The sequence below is a fragment of the Choloepus didactylus genome, chromosome 7 (genome assembly GCF_015220235.1).
Source record: "Choloepus didactylus isolate mChoDid1 chromosome 7, mChoDid1.pri, whole genome shotgun sequence".
In the NCBI taxonomy this organism is placed as follows: domain Eukaryota; kingdom Metazoa; phylum Chordata; class Mammalia; order Pilosa; family Megalonychidae; genus Choloepus; species Choloepus didactylus.
This window is the reverse complement of record NC_051313.1, coordinates 125,420,898-125,446,351: the sequence shown is the minus strand read 5'-3', so window position 1 is coordinate 125,446,351 and position 25,454 is coordinate 125,420,898. Positions and strand designations below refer to the sequence as shown.

Genomic DNA, 25,454 nt, shown 5'->3' with positions numbered 1-25,454 from the left:
AAAAATGTAGCTTATGAGGGGTGATAATGGGATTGGGAAAGCCATAAGGACCACACTCCCCCTTGTCTAGTTTATGGATGGATCAGTAGAAAAATGGGGGAAGGAAACAAACAAACAGACAAAGGCACCCAGTGTTCTTTTTTACTTTAATTACTCTTTTTTACTTTAATTATTATTCTTGTTATTTTTGTGTGTGTGGCAATGAAGGTGTCAGGGATTGATTTTGGTGATGAATGTATAACTATGTAATGGTACTATGAACAATCGAATGTATGATTTGTTTTGCATAATTGCATGGTATGTGAATATATCTCAATAAAATGAATATATATATAAAAAGATAAAAAAAAGTAAAGCTGGTAAACTGGGTCTCTGTCATTTGCTTAAAAAAAAAAAAAGAAAAGAAATGCTAATGTGTTTGGTGAAAAAAAAAAAAAAATGAGAGAGAGAGAGTGAAATGAGGTCCAGAGATTGCCCCAGAGTAGCTAAGAGAGGACCTCCAGATGCTGAAAGACAGAAATGCCCTGGGAGAAACAAGCAAGGACCCACTGAAGCTGAGATAGAAGCCCAAAGACATTTTGGAGAAAGCCATTTTGAAACCAGAACCCAGGAGAAGAAGGCCATGTGCCTTCCCATGTAACAGAGGAACCCCAGATGCTATCGGCCTTTTCTCAGGGAAGGTATCTACCTCTTGATGTCTTAATTTGGACATTTTCAGGGCCTTAGAACTAATAAATCCCCATTGTAAAAGCCTACCCCCCAAAAAATAACATATATATATATATGGAAGCACAATGTGAGAAGCCATAAAATTAAAATAAAATAATAGTATGGCAAATGGTATGGTATTGGCACAAAATAGACATATCAATCAATGGAATCAAATTGAGCATTTGGAAATAGACCCCCAGACCTATGGTCAACTGATCTTTGATAAGGCCCCCAAACTCACTAAACTGGGACATAACAGTCTCTTCAACAAATGGGGCTAGGAGAACTGAATATCCATATCCAAAAGAATGAAAGAGGAACCCTACCTCACATCTTACACAAAAATTAACTCAAAGTGGATCAAAGACCTCAATATAAGAGACAGTACCATAAAACTCCTAGAAGATAATGTAGGGAAACTTCTTCAAGGCCTTGTATTAGGAAGTTGCTTCTTAGACCTTACACCCAAAGCACAAGCAACAAAAGAAAAAAATGGATAAATGGATCACCTCAAAATTAAAAGCTTCTCTATCTCAAAGGAATTTAACAGAAAAGTGAAGAGGCAGTGAACTCAATGGGAAAAAATATTTAGAAATCTTGTATCTGATAAAAGACTGGTATCTTGCACATACAAAGAAATCCTACAACTCAAAAACAATAGTACAAACAACCCAATTACAAAATGGGCACAAGATGTGAAAAGACATTTCTCTGAAGAAGAAATACAAATGGCCAAAAACACATGAAAAAATTCCATCTTCACTAGCTATTAGGGAGATGCAAATTAAGACCACAATGAGATATCATCTCACACCAATTAGAATGGCTGTCATTAAATAAACAGGAAACTACAAATGCTGGAGAGGATGTGGAGACAATGGAACTCTTATTCATTGTTGGTAGGACTGTATAATGGTAAGCCACTCTGGAAGGCAGTCTGGCGGTTCCTTAGAAAACGAGCTCGAGTTACCCTTCGATCCAGCAATCACACTTCTTGATATATACCTGGAAGATCTGAAGGCAGTGACATGAACAGATATTTGCACATCAATGTTCATAGTGGCATTATTCACAATTGCCAAGAGAAAGAAACAATCCAAATGTCCTTCAACAGATACATGGATAAACAAAATGTGGTATATACACACAGCAGAATACTACGTGGCAGTAAGAAGGAATGAAGTCGTGAAACATATGGCAACAAGGATGAACCTTGAAGATAATGCTGAGTGAAATAAGCTGGGTACAAAAAGAGAGATATTATATGTTACCACTAATATGATGTTTGCATAATATGTTGCCATTATGCAAAACATCAGAAATGGATTGGCTTTTATAAAGGAGGTTTATTTGGTTACAAAGTTACAGTTTTAAGGCCATAAAGTGTCAAAGGTAGGGCATCAACAATAGGGTACCTTCAGTGAAGAAAAGCCATTGGCATCCAGAAAACTTCTGTTAGCTGGGAAGGCACGTGGCTGGCAACTGCTCCAGAGTTCTGGTTTCAAGATGGCTTTCTCCCGGGACATCCCTCTCTAGGCTGCAGCCCCTTAATATGTCACTGTTAGTTGCTCTTGGGGCATCTGCCCTCTCTTAGCTTCTCCAGAGCAAAAGTCTGCTTTCAATGGCCATCTCCAAAATGTTGCTCTGTAAGCTACAGCTCCTCTCTCAGCTCCTGTGCATTCTTCAAAGTGTCCCTCTTGGCTGTAGCAAGCTCACTCCTTCTGTCTGAGCTTATACAGTGCTCTAGTAAACCAATCAAGGCCCATGCTGAATCGGCAGGACCACACCTCCATGGAAATTATCCAATCAGAGTTATCACCCACAGTTGGGTGGGTCACATCTCCATGGAAACACTCAAAGAATTACAATCTGATCAACACTAATACATCTGCCCACACAAAATTGCATCAAAGATAATGGTGTTTTGAGGGACATAATACATTCAAACTGGCACAGTGTTCTTGAGGAGCAAATAATTTAATGGTACGTTCTTCAAATGACCAGCCAACTGCTATTTTTTATTCAAAAGGCATCTGGAAAATCCATTTGATTGTGAAGGATGTTCCTTCACTGCCAAAAAAATTGGCTCCCAAGAAAAGAGATATTCAGAAGTTTACACCTGATGTCTTATGAGTCATCTTTTCCCAAGTCATTGATCCCTCCATTGCCAAGATCAGCATCATCTTTCCCAGGAAGCCCCCCATCCTTGCATATTTTACTTAAAAGAGGTAAGGTGCCACCTTCTATAGCACTGATGATCAAGGTCCAAAAGAGAGCTCTCCGAGCAACTCAGTGATGCCTTTTACACTGAAAAGTCATTTCAGGAGAACAAAATTTGTTTTAATTGCTGCCATCACTGGGAATTCAAATTTTCCAATTCCCAAAGCATTATCAAATTATCCTGCACATCAGTTTCTGCCACAACCACTCCCAAGAGTACCTCCAAAACTATGGCTACTAAATAAATAAGTGTTTGTCTTCTTTTTGTGTTTAGGGCAGCAATTCTCAAAGTATGGTCTGGGAACCCCTGGTTGTCCCTGAGACCCAATCAGGGGGTCTGTGAAATTAAACTTCTCATAATAATCCTGAAATTTCTTTGCCTTTTTTGCTTATTTTCACATGACTGATATATTGTTAGTTTGAATGAAGAAACAAATACAAGAAACCAGCTGTCTTCTTCTAAGCCAGACATTAAAGAGATTTTCAAAAATATAAAACAATGTTATTCTTCTCACTGACACCTTTTTCATTTTGAAAAACATAGCTAGTCTTCACAAAATGCTATTTATATTAATATTTTTAAATGAATTAATAAAATAAACATTTTACTTTTTTCAGTTTTAATGTATAAAATGGTAAATGTCAATAGTTAGAACTTACACAAACACAAATTCTTTGGCTCCTCTGTACTTTTGAGAGTGTAAATGGGTCTGGAGACAAGAAAGTTTGAGAACTGTTGCCTTAGGCTATATCACAGATGTTCAAGTTACTGTTTTTTGAAGAATTTGGAATATTCCTTTCTATGTGCTTATACTACCATCTGAATACTACAGAACAATTTTTTTCTTTTTTTAAAATTCAATTTTATTGAGATATATTTACATACCATACAATATCCACGGTGTGCAATCAGTTCACACACTACGTATCAATTTACTTCATTTTATTGTTGATATTTAGGGATTGGGCTTTTAAAAGTTTTTTTCTTTGGTTTCATCATTGTATAAAATATTTTTACATGGTTTTAAGGTCAAATCAAAGTATATTCAAAGAAATCTGTCTCCTTCATCCTGTAGCTACTCTCACATTACAGGTAACTACTTTTTAATGTTATGAATTATCTTTCCATTGTTAGTTTGTTTTTAAAAAATATAAGGAAATAAGTATCTATTGTTATCCCTCCTCTAATAGATAAACAGTAACACGTTACACACATTTTTCTTTTTTCTTTCTTTCTTTTTTTTAATATATGTAAAAATATATCCTGGAAATCATTCCATAATAGTATATGGACAGTCTCCTACATTCTTATTTTCCAGCTGTTTAATAGTCAAGATTTTCTTCTTTTACTGTTTTTTTTTTTGGCTCTGTAATTCTTCATTGTCTTGAGAGTTGCCTGATACCTTCAATCAGATTGTTTTTAAAATATTTTGTACAGATTTTCTAGTTGTCCTCAACATCAAAGTTGATCTGAGTTGTCTAGCTTACCATTATTGGAAACAGCATCAATAGGGTAGTATTTGTTAAAGTTGTTTTTTAAATGTTAACATCTAAATTACTGTAAGGCTTTCAATTCTTAGAATCTATGAAGTACGGTTATATAAAATTGATTTAGGTTGGTGCAAGTATACCCTTTGGCCTATGGATAGATTCTCCATGTGAGCCAGTTTGGATATATTATGTCCTCCCCAAAAGCCATATTATTTAAGGCAGTCTTGCAGGGGTAGACTTATTAGTGTTGAAAAGGTTGGAGTCTTTTGATTGTTTCCATGGAGATGTGACCCAGTCAACTGTGGGCATAATGTTTGAATGAGTTATTTCCATGGAGATATGTACCCCACGCATTCAGGGTAGGTCTTCGGTTAATCACTGGAAACCTATAAAAGTGCTCAGAAACAGAAGGAGTGCAGAGAGCAGCTGAGAGGGACATTTTGGAGAGAAGTTAAGAGCTGACACTGACAATGACACTTGGAGATGCTTGGAGATGTTTGGAAATGCTAGCACAGAGTTTGCTCCAGCAAAGCTAAGAGAGGCCCCCAATGCTTAGATGCACAGGAGCAGAAAAAGCTAAGAGAGACCCAGAAACATTTTGGAGAAATCCATTTTGAAATGCAATCTAGGAGCAAAGGATCAGCAGATGCCAGTCACATGCCTTCCCAGCTGACCGTTATTCCTGATGCCATCTGCCATTCTTCAGTGAAGATATTATCTTGTTGATGCCTTAGTTTGGACACTTTTATGGCCTCAGAACTGGGAATTTGCAACTTAACAAATCCTGTTTGTAAAAGCCAATCCATTTCTGGTATTTTGCATAATGGCAGCATTAGCAAACCAGAACACTATGTAATAATTTGACCTAAGGATGCTCGTGCCAGTTTGGATGTATTATGTCCCCCAAAATGCCATGTTCTTTGATACAGTCTTGGGGGGACAGATGTATTAGTGTTGATTAGGTTGGAACCTATTGATTGTTTCCATGGAGATGTGACTCAATCAACTGGGCAAGACCTTTGATTGGATCATTTCCATGGAGGTGTTACCCTGCCTTTTCAGGGTGGGTCTGAATTAAATCACTGGAGCCATATATAAGAGCTGACAAACAGAAGGAACTCAGAGTAAAGGAAAGAAGACACCAGCTATATGCCTTCCCAGACAACAGAGGTGTTCCAGACGCCATTGGCCATTCTTCTGTGAAGGTACCCTATTGTTGATGCCTTAGCTTGGACACTTTTATAGCTTGAAGACTGTAACTCTGTGAACAAATAAACCCCCTTTATAAAAGCCAATCCATTTCTGGTATTTGCAAAACAGCAGCAATTAGCAAACTGGGACAATGCTCAGGTCAGCAAATTAGTTGCCATAGTGAGTCAGCTCACCTGAGAAGTTGGGCATGACCAAAGAAGTATGGTGGTACATTGACTATGAATAAACATGTAGATAATTTAATATGACCTGTACAGTACCAGAGGACATAAAAAGACTAAACACTACTATTGGATCAAGAGATCATGTGGGTAAATTTAAACAAATCAAATTTTGTAGTTCACGTAATATAAAACAATATACAGAGATTGATCAGCTTTATTGGAAAAGGAAATATGATTTATGAAAAAAAAGTATGATTATGTTGTATTTGAGTCAAAAATCTTGAAGTCTAGGCATTTCACTCTGGCTCTAGATTTCTGCAGGGTCCACACTGAGGAGCTTAACATTCAACCATCTTCACCATCTAGGGCATTGTTATCAAACCTGTCATCTGTTCAATCACATCTTTCTCACTTGAACTTTCACTTCTGCCCTGTCTTCCAGAACTATACTGACCACTTCTTGCACTAAGCTGATCATTTTCAAGCCATGGAGGCACTAAGAGAGCCAATTGCAATGGCTTCACCACTTCTGCCACCCTGATAATCCTCCGATCTACTTTTGTTGGATCTAAAAACCTTGACAAAGAGAAATCCTCGAAAAGCATCCTGACTTCTTAGGGTGGTATGTTTATCTCCTTCAGCTGCATTTTTGCAATGTCTTTTAATGCAGTTGTTGCTTACCCAATCTTGGTGTTAACTGGCAGTGGACATGCCATGGTGCATAGATTTCTACAAACCATAAGCTATGATTTTAAATACCTGTTTGGCTGAAACTTGATGAGAGTTAAGAAATATCGAATATAGACCATTCACTGCTAGAAAAAGGTTCAGTTTCCCAGACTGAACACCAGGTGCTCTGCTCTGGGATGTGCCCCTGCTGCTCCAGTATCTCTGTCCTCAGCACATGCTTTGTAGAAAGATACTCACTCACCTGCAGTAGCCCTTTGAGGTCAGTATTATTCCATACCTATTTTGTAGTTGTCTTATGAATCGAATCATGTTTCCTACAAAGGCATGTTCAAGTTCTAACCCCCTGTCCTGTGGATGTGAACACATTTGTAAATAGGATCTTTGAAGATGTTATTGGTTAAGGTGAGGCGAAACTGAATCTAGGTGTGCCTTCATCTAATATAACTGCCGTCCTTTTAAGCAGAGGAAGTAGGAGGCAGAAGAAGATAGAAAACCATGTGATAGAGGTGGAGATTAAGTTTATGGATTGCTGGCATGCCAAGACCAGAATGCCACAGACTTTAAAGAAAGCCAATATCTTGATTTTGGGTTTCTACCCTGCAAAACTGTGAGACAACAATTTCTTGTTGTTTAAGCCAACTAGTCTGTGGTATTTATTTGTTATAGCATCCCTGGCAAACTAAGACAATAAACGAACTGATACACAGAGAAGACAAGTATTCTGTTTTAAGTAGGTTTTCCAGAGAATCTGTGGCAGAGTCAGTTTACGAATCTTGTGGTTGTGACCTTTATTGTAAAAATGATAGATTCTATGGTCTTTTGTTTTTATCAGACTAAATTATTTCACCATATTATTTTGGAGATCAGCTTTCCATATTTGTTTTGTTTTAATAGTGTAAAATAAAATGCCATTTTATGCTTAAGAAATGGTTTTTCTCTCTTTTGTTCCCAAATGACAGGAAAAAAAGTTAAATGAAAATTTGTTCTTGGATAACACTGGTTAATTCTCTTCTAGATCATACAGGTCCACTCTACCATCATCATCATATAATTAACAATTTCCTCTCCTGTGAGAAACAAGCATGCATGGCAAAGTCTGCCTGTTGACTATGGTAGTGAAATTAGGACACACTAAGATCTGTAGTAACTTTCCAAAAGATAATGTGTAAAAATTGAGACTTATAGATTACATAATCCTTATAGATACTTTGTATGTCATTTGTCTAAAACATGTGTCAACTTGCAGCTAAACATGGCTACCAAGAAGCAGAGAGAAACCTGCCCATTGAAACTGCCTCATATGAGATGTGGAGTTATTTTTAGGTCTCACACCTGCCTATCATTTCTGCCTTGAAGGCTGTAATGAAATAGGTTGTAAGACCTCCCTCTCTGAATCAGTAGCTTTGCTGAGAAGACCCTCTGTGCTCCCTCCCCCAAAGGGTGGGTGGTACAGATCTGCCCAGGTGAAGGGCTGAAAATGATCACTGTGAATGAGATATGAAGGCTGTTTAATTATTAGGAAGAGGTTCATTAAAAGGAGCAGTTTAGAAATAAACTGACCCTAATTTTTTAGTTTGCTTTTGTCTGCCTCATTGCTTATTACAAGCAACCAAAAGTAGGTCTCTAGTCCAGAGATGTTGTCATGTACCCCTGATTTCGGTGGGCTACTCTCCATGAAGGAAGTCATCCAATACATTAATATAATGTTACATGTCCAATCTTCAGTCTCCTTATTTATAGATCAAAGACATCACTTGTACCTATAATGCAGTGTCTAGAAGATGCACTCAATAAATGGCAATAAATGGCAGCTGAATACTAATGTTATTTTTTATGTTTGACATTCAGTAGGCCCACAAATGTCAGAAAAGAAGAGCAAGCTAAATCAGGAACTTCCAGAAGTGCAGGGAGCTGAGCAAAACAAATACAAGAAATACATGACAGAGAATAAAATGCTGAAAATGGAAAAATGAGATGGGGAATGGAAGCAGGTAATTCTGACATTTCATATTAATTAAGAACCTACTTGAGCACCTACCTAAACAGGTGAAAAGAGCACGAGCTCTGGGGATCCTTTGGAGACTGACATCCTACTCCAAACCTGAGAGCTGGGTAAGTTGGCACCTCAGTGAGACTGTGAGTCCCTTGACTGTCTACAAAATGGAGAATAATAATAAGGTTCCAATTTTCTTAAAGGTACTTTCTGGGATGATGTACAGTGCTTCCAAGCATGTTCTTGGAACCTGGATAACCTGAAAAACATTGTACAGATTTTTTTCTTTCAACAAAATAATTATTAAATTTTGAGAAATAAAAATAAAAATAATTATAATTTTATAGATGTTCAGCACCAAGTGAAGGTCTCTAGGTCATATATTTTTGTATTTCCTGGGTTATGCCTATAATAGTTGCTCTGTTTAATAATACATCAATTAAACCAGTGTTTTCCCAGATTTATACCACTGGGGGCACCTGAGATGATTTTAAGTAGTATCTGGACTTTGTTACTAGAATGCTGAAACATAGAGTGAGAATGTCATTCCCTTTTCTAATCTCTTTAAATCTTCCTGATTAAGTAACTGGGAGAATCAGTTAGATGCTGGCAGATCTTTAAGGTCTGGCTAACACTTGTGAATCTACTGCCTGTCCCATTTATTTACCTTTTTTGACAAAGAACAGATATCTGGTTCAAAGTAGTAGGCTGTAACTAGATTGAGTAAAATAGTTTTATTTTATGTTGTTTTATAGTAACCATCTGTTTATGGTCAGCAACAGAGGTTTTCACTAGGTAGTGTTACAAAGATTGTTCTTTAAAATACATTAAAATAGATTATCTAAAGAAAGTGTTATGTAAATAATAGAGATTATACCCAGATACAGAAAAAATTACAAAAATGGCACTCAAATTACTATGAAATTTGAATAATACTAAATAAAATAATACAAGCAATGTCATAAAATATCAGATGGTTAAATGTTTATGGTTATATTAATAGTAACTTCTGGAGGAATTAGGAGGGGACAAATATTACCCTGGAATTTGGAAATCGGAGAAAATTCCTTAGAAGAGGTAACACGCTTCAAACTTGGAAGAAAGGGTTGCTAAGATTTCAGTTGATCTACTAGTAATCTATTGCTGTATAACAAATTATTCCCAAATTTTGTAGCTTAAGATAGCAACCATTTATTATCTCATACAGTTTCTGAAGGTCAGGAATTTGGGAGCAGTTTAGCCTGCGGGTTCTGGCTCAGAGTCTCTCATGAAGTTGCAGTCAAGGACTGTGGTTATCCAAAGACTTGACTGGAACTCCAAGGTCCAGGTGAAGCTGGAGCTCCCAAGCAGGCTCACTGACACGGCTGGAGGCTGCAGTTCCTTTCCACATGCTATCTCCATAGGGCTACTCGCGACAAGGGCTGACTTCCTTCCTCTGGAGCAAGTGATTCAAGAAAAACTGAGACTGATTAAGCCAGCAGCCTCCATGTCTTTTATAATCTATCTTGGAAGAAACATACCATCACTTCTGCCATATTCTATTGACCAATCCTGATATGATACGAGAGGGACTACACAAGGGTGCAAATGCCAAAAAGCAGGGATCATTAGGTGCTATCTTGGAGGCTGCTTCCCACAGTTGGTACAGATCAGAGCACCTCTCAACCTTCATTACCATACAGCTATCAGCATCACTTGGTGAGTTTCAAATATTCCATATGCCACCCCCCTCCCCCAACCAATTAAATCAGAATCTCTGGGGGTGGTTCTGATGTATTGAGAACCACTGGATGCACAAGGAATGAGAAGCTGGAAATATAAAACTGATCAAGTGAGAGTGGCTTTTTGATTGTTATATAGACCTATAATATGAGTTTTTGCTCTTTTGGCATGAAGCAATGATGGAATAAGGCCAAAACCCATGGAAGTGACTGAAAAGTTAGATTTTTGGGGTACAAGGGTATCAAGTAACTTCTAATGTTGGAAAGGCAGTCTTGCTTGTCAGAGACCCTGCTTTGTGTGTCCCTGGTGCCTCCAACTGACAGCAGGTTCAAAATTGATGATTCTTCCACAGAGATTAACCCAACAGGAGGATGTGGAGAAAGGGGTTATTCTGGAAGAAAAGGCAACTTGGGAGGGAAGGGCCTGGCTCTGGCACTGCTCTACTTGCCTAGGTCCTGGATGCCCTGACTCTCAGCCTGTACACCCTTCTCCTTCCTTCTAACTCTAATTCCTCACCAACTTGCTGAGAGGTTTCAGCAAAGAAGTAAAATGACACACACAGAGTGCCCACATAATTGTCACTTTCAAAGTCCAGGATCAGGGGTTGAGATGAGTCACAACTGATCACCCCAAACCCACAGTTTTCTGAAGAAATCCAGAGCCCCTATAGTGTGATACAAGGTCCTACCCATTCTGGAAAGTCCCCTTCCCACCTCGATGACCCCACATCCAGTCACTTTCCTCCTCGCTCCCTCAGCAACAGCACATTGGCTTCCTCACTGTTTCTTGACTAATACCAGACACACCTCTTGCCCTCTCCCCACTTCTGGCCACATATACCTCAGGACCTCTTGTTCATTCTTTCTTCTCCAGTGGCCCACACCCTTTTGTTATTTAAAATTGACATAAAACACTGCCTATCTTCCTTTTTGTTTTCCTTCCAAACATTTGACATCATCTGTTGTTCTATTTTTCTTTAATTTATCTGTCTGTTCACCTATTAAAAATTAAACTCCACGAGTGCAAGAATTTTTTGTGTTTAGTTTACTGCTATATTGCTGATTCTTAAAAGGGTACCTAGCACATGATATGTGCTCAACAAAAATCTATTAGAAGAAACAATGAGCTGGAAAACAACAGTCAACACTGTATGAACTGAATTTTGAGATTCAGTTTGACAAGTGGGTGAGTGTCCTGAATGTTCTGAATGCCAAATAAATAAAGGAGATTCCTCTTTAACATATACTCAATTTATATATTATAATAATTGCTATATAGTTAATATGTACTCGAAGTAAGTGGTCAACAGAAATTGGACTTCTAACTTCAAAGCTGGGTACCAGCATAGGTCTCATAGGCCAAAAATAGATGAGACAAGTAATGTTGGTTAAAAATGGAATATAAAACAAAAATATTACATACTAAAATAAAACTATCTAGAAAAGAAATCACACTTCTTGGATTATTGGTTCTAAAAGAGCTGAAAGAGCAGTTTGTGAAAGGTACAGGCAGTGTTGGGGGAGGGGCGAGGAGGAGGAAGAAAATCTGGAGATCTGGAGAATCTTCAAGAAGGAAATACAATGCTTGATAGAATAATCATAGAAGGTTTCAGATGTGGTAAGTCCCAGGATTGGCTTTGAAGGATGGACAAAGTTTGGATAGTGGATGAGCAGGAATTGCAGCACTGGAGAACAGCTATAAGGTACATTCAAGGAAATAATAACATCATTGTGAACCTGATATTAGTCTATTTCTCCACTGCATCAACACAGTAGTAATTTCAGATCTAATAATACTGAATGATGTAGTAAAGATATGGATTAATATTAAGGCCCACACAAATTCTCCGCATGTTTCCAGCCACATTTTCTAAGCTGGGCAGAAGTCACTTGCTTTGTCTAGAGACTCACCTTCTGAACTCTTTGTCCTTTGCTCCTCAGCTTCCATACTCTTTGTCCTTTGCTCCCTGAGCTCATAAATTCAGCCCAAGTTCTCTGCTTTCTCTTCCCACAATGGCAAAAGATTGAATAATAGCCAGAAAAATGACAAAGGTGCTCGCTTTTGAGATCCCAATATCTGAGGGCCTGTACAGTGTTTGACTTGTTTTTCCACACTGATGAATGGAAGAGCCAAGATGACTGTAAAATAGTGACCTAAACACTGGGAGACAGCTACCCTCTTGGAAAAAAATGCCTTCTTGCTACTTTCTCTCAAAAGATTGCTTTTTTGTTTAGAACTGAAGTGAAAATATGGAGCTGATTCAAGAAAAAACAAAACTGACCTACATTCTAAACCTTAATAATTGATGGTGTGAAAATAGTGAAAACAAACCCCAGCTCTGAAAGGGATGAAACAATAAAAGATGAGTAGAGAACAGGAACCAGGATCAAACTACGTTGGAACCAGGATCAAAGTACATTTTAAATTAGAGGAACTTCTATTTAGAGGCAATTCACTAGGAAGGGTGTGGGGTGGAGAGTGAAAACCTTCTACCCTGGCATGGCAGGGGTCCTCAAAAGTAAGGCCATCAACCAGGACTAATGTACAAAGTTACCAGTAGAAAAATTCAAACTGTTTCTGCAACGTCTGGATTCATAGGCAGCAAGGATTCAATCCTCATCCTTAATTGGTGAGACTAGGTCATTTAATTCGGATCTACCATCTGCCTCCTTCCTCTATCTTTATGCCAACACCATTGTATCATTTTGTGTAAGCATAGGCTTAGAATTATCCTTGAGTAGAAAAATATCTCAGTATTTGTTACAAAAGAAAGGCCTAAAGAGAAGGTGACTGGGGTGGGGTGGGGTGGTTTCCCTTAAAACCAATTTATCTGGTTTTCGTGGGGCACTTTACTGGGGAGCTGAAAAATGTTGGAGGTGCAATTAAGGGAAGTAAACATTCTGCTAATGTGATTTTGGTTCTAAAAGGCGTTTGTACCTTACCAAGTTTTACTAGCCACTGAGTAATTATTCAATGCTCTAGTCTCAGCACTAGAATACAATGCTGGATGCTCAGTAAAATAAGCACGATTAAATTCCTATTCAGTGTTTATAACAAACTTGATGGCAGATCCCTTGCACCAACTAAGGTGCAAAGAAGCACTTACCCAAGGTTTGAGTTTAAAACTGCATTTGCCTGTTTGGGATGAAAATACGAGTGCCAGTTCTCTTTGGAAGGAGTAGATGGCTCTGAAAAGAGCCTTGGAGGTCTGGGTCAGCCGAACCGTTTGCTCCAAGGGGAGCAAAACTCACTTGGCGCTGGTGTACTTGGTGACGGCCTTGGTACCCTCGGACACAGCGTGCTTGGCCAGCTCCCCGGGCAACAGCAGGCGCACAGCCGTCTGGATCTCCCTGGAGGTGATGGTCGAGCGCTTGTTGTAATGAGCTAGGCGCGACGCCTCGCCGGCGATGCGCTCGAAGATGTCATTGACAAAGGAGTTCATGATGCCCATGGCCTTGGAGGAGATGCCGGTGTCGGGGTGGACCTGCTTCAGCACCTTGTACACGTAGACCGAGTAGCTCTCCTTGCGGCTGCGCTTCCGCTTTTTGCCGTCTTTCTTCTGCGCCTTGGTCACCGCCTTCTTGGAGCCCTTTTTCGGAGCTGGGGCGGACTTGGCAGGCTCAGGCATGGCTGTGAATAACTATGGAGATGTTCAAAAGAATGAGCAGATGTCTGTGCGTGTCTTCTTTATGTAAAGCCTCTTATGCAAATGAAGTGATGAATAGTCATATGTCTGATTGGTGGTGAATTGTGGAAAACACGTATTAACTTTCTCCAATGAAAGCAAGTGTATTTCAAAGTTGCGATTTTATTGGCTTAAGTGAAACTGTAACCTTAGCCAATGGCATAGTTTCATTTTCGCGCCCAGCAATGGCTATAAGAAATGCTGCTCTGGAGAAATTCCTTCCCTTTTTGTAGCAGTGGTTTTTAAGTATCATGTCTGGACGTGGTAAGCAGGGTGGTAAAGCTCGCGCCAAGGCAAAGACCCGGTCTTCCCGGGCGGGCCTGCAGTTCCCGGTGGGCCGAGTGCACCGTCTGCTCCGCAAGGGGAACTACTCCGAGCGAGTCGGGGCTGGCGCCCCAGTGTACCTGGCGGCGGTGCTGGAGTACCTGACTGCCGAGATCCTAGAGCTGGCTGGTAACGCGGCCCGCGATAACAAGAAGACCCGTATTATCCCGCGACACCTGCAGCTGGCCATCCGCAACGACGAGGAGCTCAACAAGCTGTTGGGCAAAGTCACTATAGCACAGGGCGGTGTCTTGCCCAATATCCAGGCGGTGCTGCTGCCCAAGAAGACCGAGAGCCACCACAAAGCCAAGGGCAAGTAAGGTCGCCACAACAACGTTTTATCCAAACCAAAGGCTCTTTTCAGAGCCACCCACTACTTCTGGGGAAGAGTTGTGACTCTTAGTTTACTATTACCAACAATGAATGGGAGAAGCAAATCACTAAATTGTAGTTAGTAACTTGGTAATCAGCTTTAGGGATTTTAAGTATGTGAGCCACTGCACTTTGATGATTAAGTCTCCTTTTCTGTAGTCATCGTACATCGCCAGTGTGAATCACAAGTTGGAGTTCTCTAAACGACCCCCTCGAGTGCAGTTATTTTAGTTTCTCCAGAGAAAAATACAGCCCTTGAGATTCCTGTATTCCAGATGCACCAACATTAACTGCTGTTTTGTCGATTCAACGGTAAAACATAATACGTAGCTACATACACAAATCACTAACTTGTCAATTGTAAATGCCCACCCTATCAGTCTTTGATGTGGGTATACGCATTAGGCATTTATCAAAACACTGGAACTGCCTTTAAACTGCGGGAATAAAACTTGACCAATCAGAATGTGGCGCAGGTTTTTCAAATTAGTTTCCTTTTTGCAGCGCATCAAGTTTTAATAAGGTTGCCAGCAATTCGGTTAATTCCTCTGTAGCACTGGGCTAGTCTTTGTTCGCTCTGCATTCGCGTCACATCTGTATTGGCGGGTTTGCGTTCTTATATAGAAGGACCCGACTTGAAATCCATGGCCAAACACTTAAACGGGGCAGCACAGGAATAGGCAAAAGTAAAACCCAACGAATTAAAGAATGAGCCTAAAAAAGGGAAATTTTGCTAAGTTATTGGCGTTTATAAAGAAAGCCTAGTTAAATTTGCCATGAATTGAGTTTAATGAGAAATAACCTTTAACAGCGCAGATGAAGGACGGTACAGTGCGCAGCTTTTTTAAAGAAATCTTTGGGTGGCTCTGAAAAGAGCCTTTGGGGCTTTGTTTACTTCATCAAGCCAACTTCCTACTTCTTTTTGGGAGCCGCCTTCTTAGCCTTTGCAGCTTTAGGCTTTGCTGCCTTGGGCTTAGCGGACTTAGGTTTGGCAGCTTTCGGTTTCACGGCCTTGGGTTTGGCTGGGCTCTTGGCCGCCTTTTTCGGCTTGGCAGCAGCTTTGGTCTTTTTAGGACTTTTGGCTACTTTCTTGACGCCAGACGCCGCGGGCTTCTTAGCCTTCTTCGGTGTTTTCTTCACTGCCTTCTTTGCGCCCGCAGCCTTCTTGGGTTTCTTAGGTGTGGCCCCCGCAGGCTTCTTAGCCTTGGCCGCGCCAGCCTTCTTGGCCTTCGGCTTCGTTTCCCCAGAGGCCGCCTTCTTGTTGAGCTTGAAGGAGCCAGAAGCGCCAGTGCCCTTGGTCTGCACAAGGGTACCCTTGCTCACCAGGCTCTTGAGACCTAACTTAATGCGGCTGTTATTCTTCTCCACGTCGTAGCCGCCAGCCGCTAAGGCCTTCTTGAGCGCGGCTAAGGAGAGCCCATTGCGCTCCTTGGAAGCGGCCACAGCCTTCGTGATCAGCTCAGAGACCGGAGGACCAGTCGACTTACGTTTCGCCGCGCCACCCCCTGTCGCCTTCTTTGCTGCCTTCTTCTTCGCAGGGGACTTCTCCACTGGCGCAGAGGCAGCTGTCTCAACAGGAGCCGTTTCCGACATGACGATAAGAGGAACTGAAAGAGGAGGGAAGAATTCAAGCCCTAGGAGAGCAAGTTTAGCAATGCTGGCCTACTCCTGCCCGGGGCTTATATAAGCCGGCGCTGCCGTGTGATTGGTGGAGCGTCCAATCCGCCGCCCTCGGGCTGTCGCCGCTCGGGGCTGGACTCCCAAGTTGTGTTTGTTAGTCCCCAAAATTTCATTAAATGCCGGTAACAGCAGTACAGAATTTGGCTCTTTGAAGCTCCAAAGGAAGAAAACAGCCTCTAGGTTCCCATACTTGTTTGTGTTTTCATGAACCGTGCTCAACTGATAAAAGATATTTTTGAAAATCCCTTCAGGTTTTCATGTGAATCCACACGGCTGAGGACATCGTGCTAATTAGTTGAATGTTGCAATAAATTTCCACCAAGTATCGAGCAAAACTTGTATAAAAGGATTTGTCCCTAGGTTTGGCCTTTGATTTTTGCAGGAGGGAAGACACTAGGTTCCTTGGATTGGGGATAAACTTTGTTTCCAACTGTAGCAAGTAACACAGGTGCGGGGCAGCTGGTTGCCTACAATCCCAAATTAACCACATTAGACCCATCCTTAAAAACCGGTTCTACCTCCTAGAGTTTTCATGTGCCCGTGTCCTTAGAGAATAAAACTTTGCAGCTGGAAAAATGTCAGTTGCCAGAATGACTTCCACATTGTAGTAGGAGGAATGGAAATTGCTTTGGCTTCAGAATCCAAGACTCTGGATTCAAATTACTTTTAAATTTGGTATGTTATCTGATTGAGATATTTTCTCTTTAATTCCTGAGCAAAGCTACTCAAATGATGAAAAAATACATAGCCAGATTGTTTGCTTAAAGAAAAAGCCCTCACACCTGCTGAAAATTATTCAAGGGCTCCCAAGAGTTCCCAGAATGAAGGGCAAACTGTTTAAAGCCATTTTTCCCCAGTGCTCCCACACAAACTTCTTAGCTCAATACTTAATGAGTCAGGCATACCCTCTTGTGTAAGCAGGCAGGAGGCATCAGTGTGAATATTTCTGTATATTCAATCAAGGACAGACCCGTATTATGAAAACATACCTGGCTACTGGGAAAAGGGTGGATTGGGTATTGAGGGACTGGAAGCTATAGAGGGTCAGGATAATTCAGGAAAATATCTTTCCATAAAAAGGAACTGAGACAATGACCATGAGGTTGGAACGGAGGGTGAAAAAGTTTGCTATTTATTTGAGAGAAAAATGGACAGGGTTTTGAGGTTGGTTGAGGGAGATCCGGTGATGATGTGGATCTCTTAATGCAACTGACAGTCACTTAGTTCTTGCCAGTGAAGAACTGTGTAGGACTGTGTGGAAGAATGGCAAAATGTTCAACACCCTTTATGTTCTCTCCAGGAGCTTTGGGAAGGGTTGGCAAACTGTGGCCTATGGGCCAAATATAGACAATGGCCTCTTTTTGTATGGCCCTCCTCAAGCTAAGAGTTTTTAAAGGATTGTTAAAAACACACACACTAAAAGAAGGTGACAGAGATCATGTGTGACCTGTAAAGCCTAAAATATTTTCTATTTGGCTCTTTTGCTGTGTTTCAAACTCCTCCACAAAGACAGATAATAGTATATTGCTACAGGCCTCTTATAGAACAATGCAAATCAAGAATTAAGAAAAGGGGAATCATAGCAAGAAATTTTCTAAGTATTTTTCACTCTTCCATTCATAATATTTTCAAAGAACCACGGGGGAAAAGATCTCAAAATCCATGCTCCCAAGAGTGGGGATTGGAAACATGCTCCCAGGAGTGGGGGTTGGAAACAACAATAAGGGCTAATATTTAATGGGCATTTACTAAGTGTCAGGCATTGTTTTAAGTAAGTTACAGGTTTTGATTCATTTGCCACATTTTACAGCTGTGTAAGCTCAGACACAGAGGGTTACTTTTCCAGGGATATTTAGCTAGTAAGTGGCAGCAATGTGGTTTGAACCTAGATCAGTGGGCCCCAGCTCTGTTATGGTGGAAAAATCTAGGGAAGTTGGGGGCAGGGGCATATATTTGAAGCTTGGAAGAATCAGCAAGCTGACCCTAAACCTAGCCAACAGCCACTACAGGAGTTCTAAATTAAAGAATCTGTAGGAAGAGGTTCCTGGCTGCCCCATCCATAACTGCTTTTGCTTACCATATTTCCAGAAAGTTTTAGAATGATCCAGTGGCTGGAATATAAGCCTCTTTGGTTCGGTTAATCCGTGAACAGAAGTAAAAATGGAAGACCCAGGTGCCTGATCAGCCTAAGAACACTCTTAGAAAAAAATTGCCTTAACATTAACTGCTACGTCCTGGAGTCAAGGTATGTACCCCAAAAGGTAAATAACACAATGTGGTAATGATAGCCATTTATGTGAAGAGCACAAACTCGGTTCTTAATTCTATCGGGTTCTACTTGGAAAAAAACATCCTCTTAAGAGCAATGAAGGCATTGTGGAATACCCGAGCCAACACTTGACAAAACGCAAGTGCAGCTGCAGAATGAGCCACAGGCAAGTTAACTAGAACTAAGCCGTGGGCAAGTCTTCCTTGTTATTTCGCCAAGAGGGCATTAAGAAACTAATACAAACCGAATATAAATATAAACCTAAAATAAGCAATATAAACCTAATATAAATATAACATAGATAGCTTTCAGAATGCGCTACCTACTATAGAATCTTAAGCCGGAATCACTTTAAGACCCTGCGCCTGTAGCAAAGTTGAGTTCGAGTACACTGCCACATTTTCGGTCTTGTATGTAGTATAACTTAATACAGGCAATCCGTGTAGCACTGAGCCTTAAACAGAGCATTTGTGTACTAATACAATTTATGTAATAGCTTTAGAAGTAACAGCTCTTCTTTTGACAATTGAGGGGCTCTTAAAAGAGCCTTTTGGAGTGTACAGTAGTCACTAGAAGACTTACGCCCTCTCCCCGCGGATGCGACGGGCGAGCTGGATGTCCTTGGGCATGATGGTGACGCGCTTGGCGTGGATGGCGCACAGGTTGGTGTCCTCGAAGAGTCCCACCAGGTAAGCCTCGCACGCCTCCTGCAGCGCCATCACCGCCGAACTCTGAAAGCGCAGGTCGGTCTTGAAGTCCTGCGCGATTTCGCGCACAAGCCGCTGGAACGGCAGCTTGCGGATCAACAGCTCGGTGGACTTCTGGTAGCGGCGGATCTCGCGCAGGGCAACTGTGCCGGGCCGATAGCGGTGCGGCTTCTTCACGCCGCCGGTAGCCGGCGCGCTCTTGCGGGCTGCCTTGGTGGCCAGCTGTTTGCGCGGCGCCTTGCCGCCGGTGGACTTACGAGCCGTCTGCTTTGTACGAGCCATAGCTAAAGAAGCGTAACTGTCTCACACTTAAAGTGATCCTGAAAAATGGAAGTACCAGTATTTATAGCGACTCTCGCGTTCTGATTCGACAGATCTACGCCCTGACCTACCCCACCCACGTTATTGGTTCCTCGTTCAATCCCTTAGCAAATGGGAAATGTTTCCCGCCTCCACTTCAGTCTAGAAAATCTACAAAGTATCTGGCTCTTTACAAAGCCTCTAGGATTTTCCATGCATCAATAGAACAAGAGAATGTTGGCCTGAGGATCTGAAAGTGCCTTGCGCTATTTTAAACAAAATGTGACCTGACTGGTTTCCTGCCACAAATAAAATGCACTGAATAACTTTAGGGGAATAAATGAGATCAAATTATCTACAAATGGGGTTTTCCAAGTGGTTTGAAATCTAGTGGCTATGCGTTACACATCGATAGTTCTCAAAATTGAACGTGATTAAGAAACTGTAATAGCTTGTTAAAATGGGTCAGGTAACTTCTGTAAACGGGTCTTTTGTATTTAGAGCTTCGAAGGCCATGCTTTCACGTACCTTTGTACCGTGGAAGCATTTAAATCACAGCGCAAATAACACTGGCCATTTCAACAAATGGATTTGACCCTCGGCCAGTTTGCCCGCCGGGAGAACTTAGTCATATGGTTTAAGTGATGCCAGCCAGAAATATTAAGTGCAACAACTACTTTTTCACCACCTAGTATTCAGTGAAATTCCTAAAGTCACAGCAAACTGATGCAATTAGATATACCAAGAAACTGAGGTTTTAAAAAGTATACCCAGCTCTTTCAGATATCGTGGGTGGCCCTTAAAAGGGCCTTTGAGAAATCGCACAGGAATCAATGTTCAGCCGCCGAAGCCATAGAGGGTGCGACCCTGGCGCTTGAGTGCGTAGACCACGTCCATAGCGGTGACCGTCTTGCGCTTGGCGTGCTCGGTATAGGTGACAGCATCACGAATCACATTTTCTAGGAAGACCTTCAGTACTCCGCGGGTCTCCTCGTAGATTAAGCCGGAAATGCGCTTCACACCGCCGCGCCTAGCCAGACGCCGGATGGCAGGCTTTGTAATGCCCTGGATGTTATCCCGCAGAACCTTGCGGTGGCGCTTAGCGCCACCTTTCCCCAGACCCTTTCCTCCTTTGCCTCGGCCAGACATACTTACGAAAAGAATAGACACAGCGCTAGACCGTAAAGGCAGTCTTATATAGCAGTGAGTCGGACCTGTTTGGGGACTCTTCGCGCCGATTGCATCCAACTCAGTTCCCAGACCCGGAGCCCTGCCCACATTTCCGAGACCAGTGAAAAGGGCGGTGCTTAAAGGCCTGGTTCTAAAAAGATGCCTAATTAAAATTTACTCTTTTGCAGGTAGGGATCCAACTCCTCCCACAGTACCACCCCTGCAAGGCCAATCCACTGTCCTGCTACCTAAAACAGCACTCTGATGAATATTCTTGATGGGTGCTCTTGTGGATCTGTAAGTTGCCTTTTGGGCACAGGAAGACTGGGGTCATAAGTTACAAGCACATCCAATTTATTAGCTGTGTCAGATGGTTCTCCAAAATGTCTGGAACAAAATCACCATCAGTACATGAAAGTTTAAGTTTTCCCACCTCCCATCCAACACTTGGTTATACACATTTTTTTTTCATTTCCAATCTGATGAGTGGTATGTGGTATCTCATTGTTTTATTTGCATTTCTTTGATTACTAATGATGTTGAACAATTCATATATATTTTCAGCCATTCAAGTGGTTCCATTTAAAATCAGATTTTTTTCTTCAAGATAGGAAATAAACTAATACACTCCAGGCATATTTTCTTACACATAACAATCATTCCTGTAAACCCTCTTTCAGACCACTATGTAGATGAAACATCTAATGCAATTTCTACCTATTTCTATCTTAGAAAGTATGCTATTTCTGATCTTGCTCAGAGATTTGGGGAAAACCTTATTGTTATTGGCAGAAACTATAAATCTTTTACAATTTTATAATCTCTTTCATAATGAGAACCGCACTAGTGGGAAGGGCTTTTGGCAGAAGATCCTGTCATTGATACCAATCAAATGTGGTAGATTCTCTGCCCAACACACTCAAATAACCTTTTCCTGAGACACCAGGGTTTCAAAGGGCGAAAGAGTTTATTGCTAGATGCAAAACAGGAGATCAGATGGCATCAGCCTAAAAAATGTGTCAGCCTAAAAAATGTGTCTCCCTGAACTGCAGTAATTCTGGTAGTTTCATAAAATCAAAAGATGGGCAGGTTTTAGAATAATGAGCACAATGGATCTAGATGATGTACTTAGAGGTGATTTAATTATTAAGCATGCACAAATTACCTGCTTAGTCACAGAAACTCTGTAAGAAAATGGCCACCTTAATGTGATCAAGGGTGTGATTTTTAGTATTATGAGGTATGGGACACTTAAAGGTTAAAGTCTAAGCTGTTGCGCATGTCAGGTGGGCCCATTTTGGTTAAATCCAGCTTCAGTTATCAATATAACTTTGGAGTTGGGGTAGGTTACTTCTGGGCTGACCCATGACCCTTCATTAATAAACATTAGGGGCTGTCTTTAGTGATCACAAGACTCCAAATTTGAAAAACTGGATAACAAGGGGATCAGTCACAAGGACTTTACAATCACAAGAGCATGAGATAAAGGCTACACAGTGATTATCAGAGATCAAGGCAGCTGGATTACAGTTCAGAGATTTCAGGTATTTCCCTCTGTCTACTTGAATATACCAGAAAGTAAAGAACGAATATCTACATAATGATTCAGTAATCATAATCATAATCATACACTAAAACCTAACTTCTCCATTACTTCATGGAGAAGAAATGCCCCTAGGCTTTATTTAGTGTATTCTTGGTGATTTTGTTTGTTCTCCTGTTTTATATACTTTCAGGGCTTCAGCCATTGGGGGGGGGTGTGTTGTGGTGTGGGTGGTATGCAGAAATAGAAGACAAAAATGGGAAATTTCACCTTGTGAAACAGAAACTAACAGAAATAAGATTGGCTATTAGCAGAAATGACATTATTAAAATGATATGCTTGTGTGTTATGAATTAAATTGGATTGTTTCCCAAATCTCAACCAATGACAAGAGTGACACTTTGATCTGAACCAATCTTATCAGTGGACTTGGGTGTATTTCCCTAATTCTGTAAAGGGCATACCAAACCAAGCTGCAGAGATGAAATTAGATGAATGAGTATTTATTGAGCACTAATGTGTTTCTGGGGTGCTGTCCAAGGCACTTCCATATATTACTACATTTAACCTTTAAAACAATCTCTTGAGGAAAATTACAAAGTACCCTTTTTATGGTTAAGGGAAGTAACATCTAAAATAGCCCATAATTGAATTGATTGTTAGTTGAAATTTGTGTGGAATCTGGAAAAAGGAGAGTCACAGAATAATGATTTGTTATGGCTTATTTAACAAGTACATGTGACCAATAAAGATGGTACATTTGACAGGTAGATATTTCCCCGAAACAAGGGAAGGCTACTCAGAGAGGGCAAGAGGGATTCAGCTTCAATCTCTAGGTCAACCTGTATTGACACCAAATTACTGTACCAAGAACTCCTGTTTATCAAACAGCTGGGCTGTTCCAATCCAGCTTAGCCCTAAGACCAAAGAACACAGCAGGCACAGAAGGGGACATGGGTTTAATTGGGACTTACTAACAGTAGACAGTGGTTTCACAGCTGTGCTGGCTGTGGAAAGTAAACAGCATGAGAAAGAGGGAGGAGTGTCAGGGTGGGGTGGGCTTATAGAAGTGTGTGACTTGCTGACAGGGCGATGCTGAAATGAGACACAGACACAAAGTTATGATTTAAGGGAGCAGGGGACCCACAGCATCATGTGCCAAGTGGATGCTGATGCACCTGTGCTCCAGTTATTAATTCATTTGTTACACAAAGCTAAACTATGCTACATGATCAAAAGCATTCAGGGTCTCTCAGATATTAATCTTTACATCCTGCTGCGGATAAGAAGGAACAATCTGGGGTCAATGGTTAACGCTGCTGTCATAGTCACAAGACACACATCTTTACAGGGCATGCTTACAATGGTGTTCCATGCAAGCTTGTGACCCAGCATTCCAGGCCACCGCCCCGGACATGGTCTAAGTGACATGAAAAGCTTGGTTCCCCACATGTCCCCCTTTTTGTTTCTTCAATGCAGACAGGATGGACCAAGCAGCTTCTTTCTGCTTTAGATCTGAGAGGGTTTTTCTTGTGCATCTGAGGACTAAACAAAGACATAAGATGATTAACAAAATTAGGAGAATACTACTCAGGAACCCACCACCAAGGGATTTAACCCATACTATAGGATTTAATTTTTCAAAGCCATCGGCAATACCTTGCATTGTCTCTGATTCTGATAGAACATTAAGATTAGCATTTTGGATATTATCTACTGTTTCTTGCAATTTTAAAATATCCATGGTAAGATTACCATGATGTCTGATTAAATGTCTCTTGACTCTATCCCATGTAAAATGGGTGTTGTTATATTTATGGGGAGTGACACAAAATGTTGATGTATTCCAATCACACTGTAACTTAAACCAGTGTCTTAAGTTCTCAACTTCCTCCCCTACAAGGAGAACAGCATTCTCTAGATCCACGAGACGAGCATTAAATTCTTTGTCAATTTGTAACTGTTCCCCCCATGCTTTACTCGCATTTCTATGCCATTTTTGAACAAATGCTGTAGTTTGAATAGATTGATGTAGCACTGTTCCTGCAACAGCAGCTGTGGTTGCAATAGCTATTATGCAAATCAGAAATGCTATTAACAGTCCAAGAAATCTCTTTGTTCTTTTATATACTTTTTCTAAAATTTGTAGTAACATATGCATATCAGGTGATGATTCCCAAGGTCTGTGCTGTGAAACAGGGAGCCACAGGTCTTTGCGTTGTCTAAGAATTACAATAGTAATATTTTTAGAGTCTGTGGTGTTATTCAAGCAAGTATAAAGTGAACAACTTCTATTCTCCATACAATTGATTTCCTTAGTAATAATATGAATAGTGAGATTTCCTACCCAAAAGACTAAGAATCTCTAACACAGGCTTGTATTCCCAAAGTATCTATTTTTGTAAAATTTAGAGTATAATTAATCTTAATTGTATAATTCCCATTCCATCTGGAAATGTTATGCAAACTAATGGGGAGCCTCCAAAGCATATCTTGAACATAGGAATTATTTAAAGTAGGTTTGGGTGGGGACCAGCCAACTCCGTGCCAAATAATAGGATATCTTGCTGGGGTTTGAATACTATAAGAATGATTATAATTATGAATTTCCCATTTTAGTCTCTTGTAATCAGAGCACTTTGCATTAGTGCAATTCTGAACTGTATACCCCTTAGGGGACCAGTCGGTTACAATTCCATAAGAACCATTCTGCACTAACACTCCACTAACTGCTCTACAATTATCCCAATATACCCTTTGCACTTCTGGTGACCAATGTTTTGGTATGTAACAAATAGGGCATTGGGGAGCATGATCCTGAATAGTAATATTTTCATTGTAGGCAAAACTATAGCCAGATATTAGGAACAGGGATGCTTTGGAGACATTATCTCACTTGGGTATGACTGATAACCATGCTTGCCAAGTCAGGGTCAGGCATCCTTCACCCTGTCCCACACACAAAGGTAAATGTGTAAAAGCTAATGATTGAGAATAGTTCTTTCCTTCCTCCTCAGGAAACTGAGGAAGTCTTTCATCAATTGGAGGAGGCAGCCAAGTATCGTTGCTAAAATATACAGTGAGAGAGGGATGATCCCATTCTACAGGCTGTAGCAATGGGGGATTAGGAATGTAAGCCCAATAGGTATAATTTCCAGAATGAGCACATGCTGGAGATATACTCACAGCAATAGCAATTAA

At 40.8% G+C, this 25,454-nt stretch overlaps 4 protein-coding genes across 4 annotated transcripts in view; 1 reads left to right on the top strand and 3 right to left on the bottom strand.

The window, feature by feature from the left end:
- Positions 1–20,721, bottom strand: part of LOC119540790 — a 36,515-nt gene extending 15,794 nt beyond the window's left edge. Inside the window, exons 1-2 of the mRNA XM_037844733.1 lie at positions 20,383–20,721; positions 19,194–19,542 (exon numbers count right to left, since the gene is read on the bottom strand). Coding sequence (XP_037700661.1) covers positions 19,194–19,542; positions 20,383–20,689 — 656 coding nt within the window. The 5' untranslated portion in view covers positions 20,690–20,721. The remainder of the gene's footprint in view (positions 1–19,193; positions 19,543–20,382) is intronic.
- LOC119539441 (histone H2B type 1-K) lies at positions 13,326–15,200 on the bottom strand. The gene has a single exon (XM_037843007.1). It carries the CDS (start codon positions 13,829–13,831, stop codon positions 13,451–13,453), a length of 381 nt encoding a protein of 126 aa, XP_037698935.1. The 5' UTR covers positions 13,832–15,200; the 3' UTR covers positions 13,326–13,450.
- On the top strand, positions 14,126–16,119 carry LOC119539440 (histone H2A type 1-D). Its single transcript, XM_037843006.1, has one exon. It carries the CDS (start codon positions 14,140–14,142, stop codon positions 14,530–14,532), a length of 393 nt encoding a protein of 130 aa, XP_037698934.1. The 5' UTR covers positions 14,126–14,139; the 3' UTR covers positions 14,533–16,119.
- H1-5 (H1.5 linker histone, cluster member) lies at positions 15,350–16,247 on the bottom strand. Its single transcript, XM_037843001.1, has one exon. The coding sequence runs from the start codon at positions 16,175–16,177 to the stop codon at positions 15,497–15,499; it is 681 nt and encodes a 226-aa protein (XP_037698929.1). The 5' UTR covers positions 16,178–16,247; the 3' UTR covers positions 15,350–15,496.
- Positions 20,722–25,454: the final 4,733 nt, after the last annotated feature.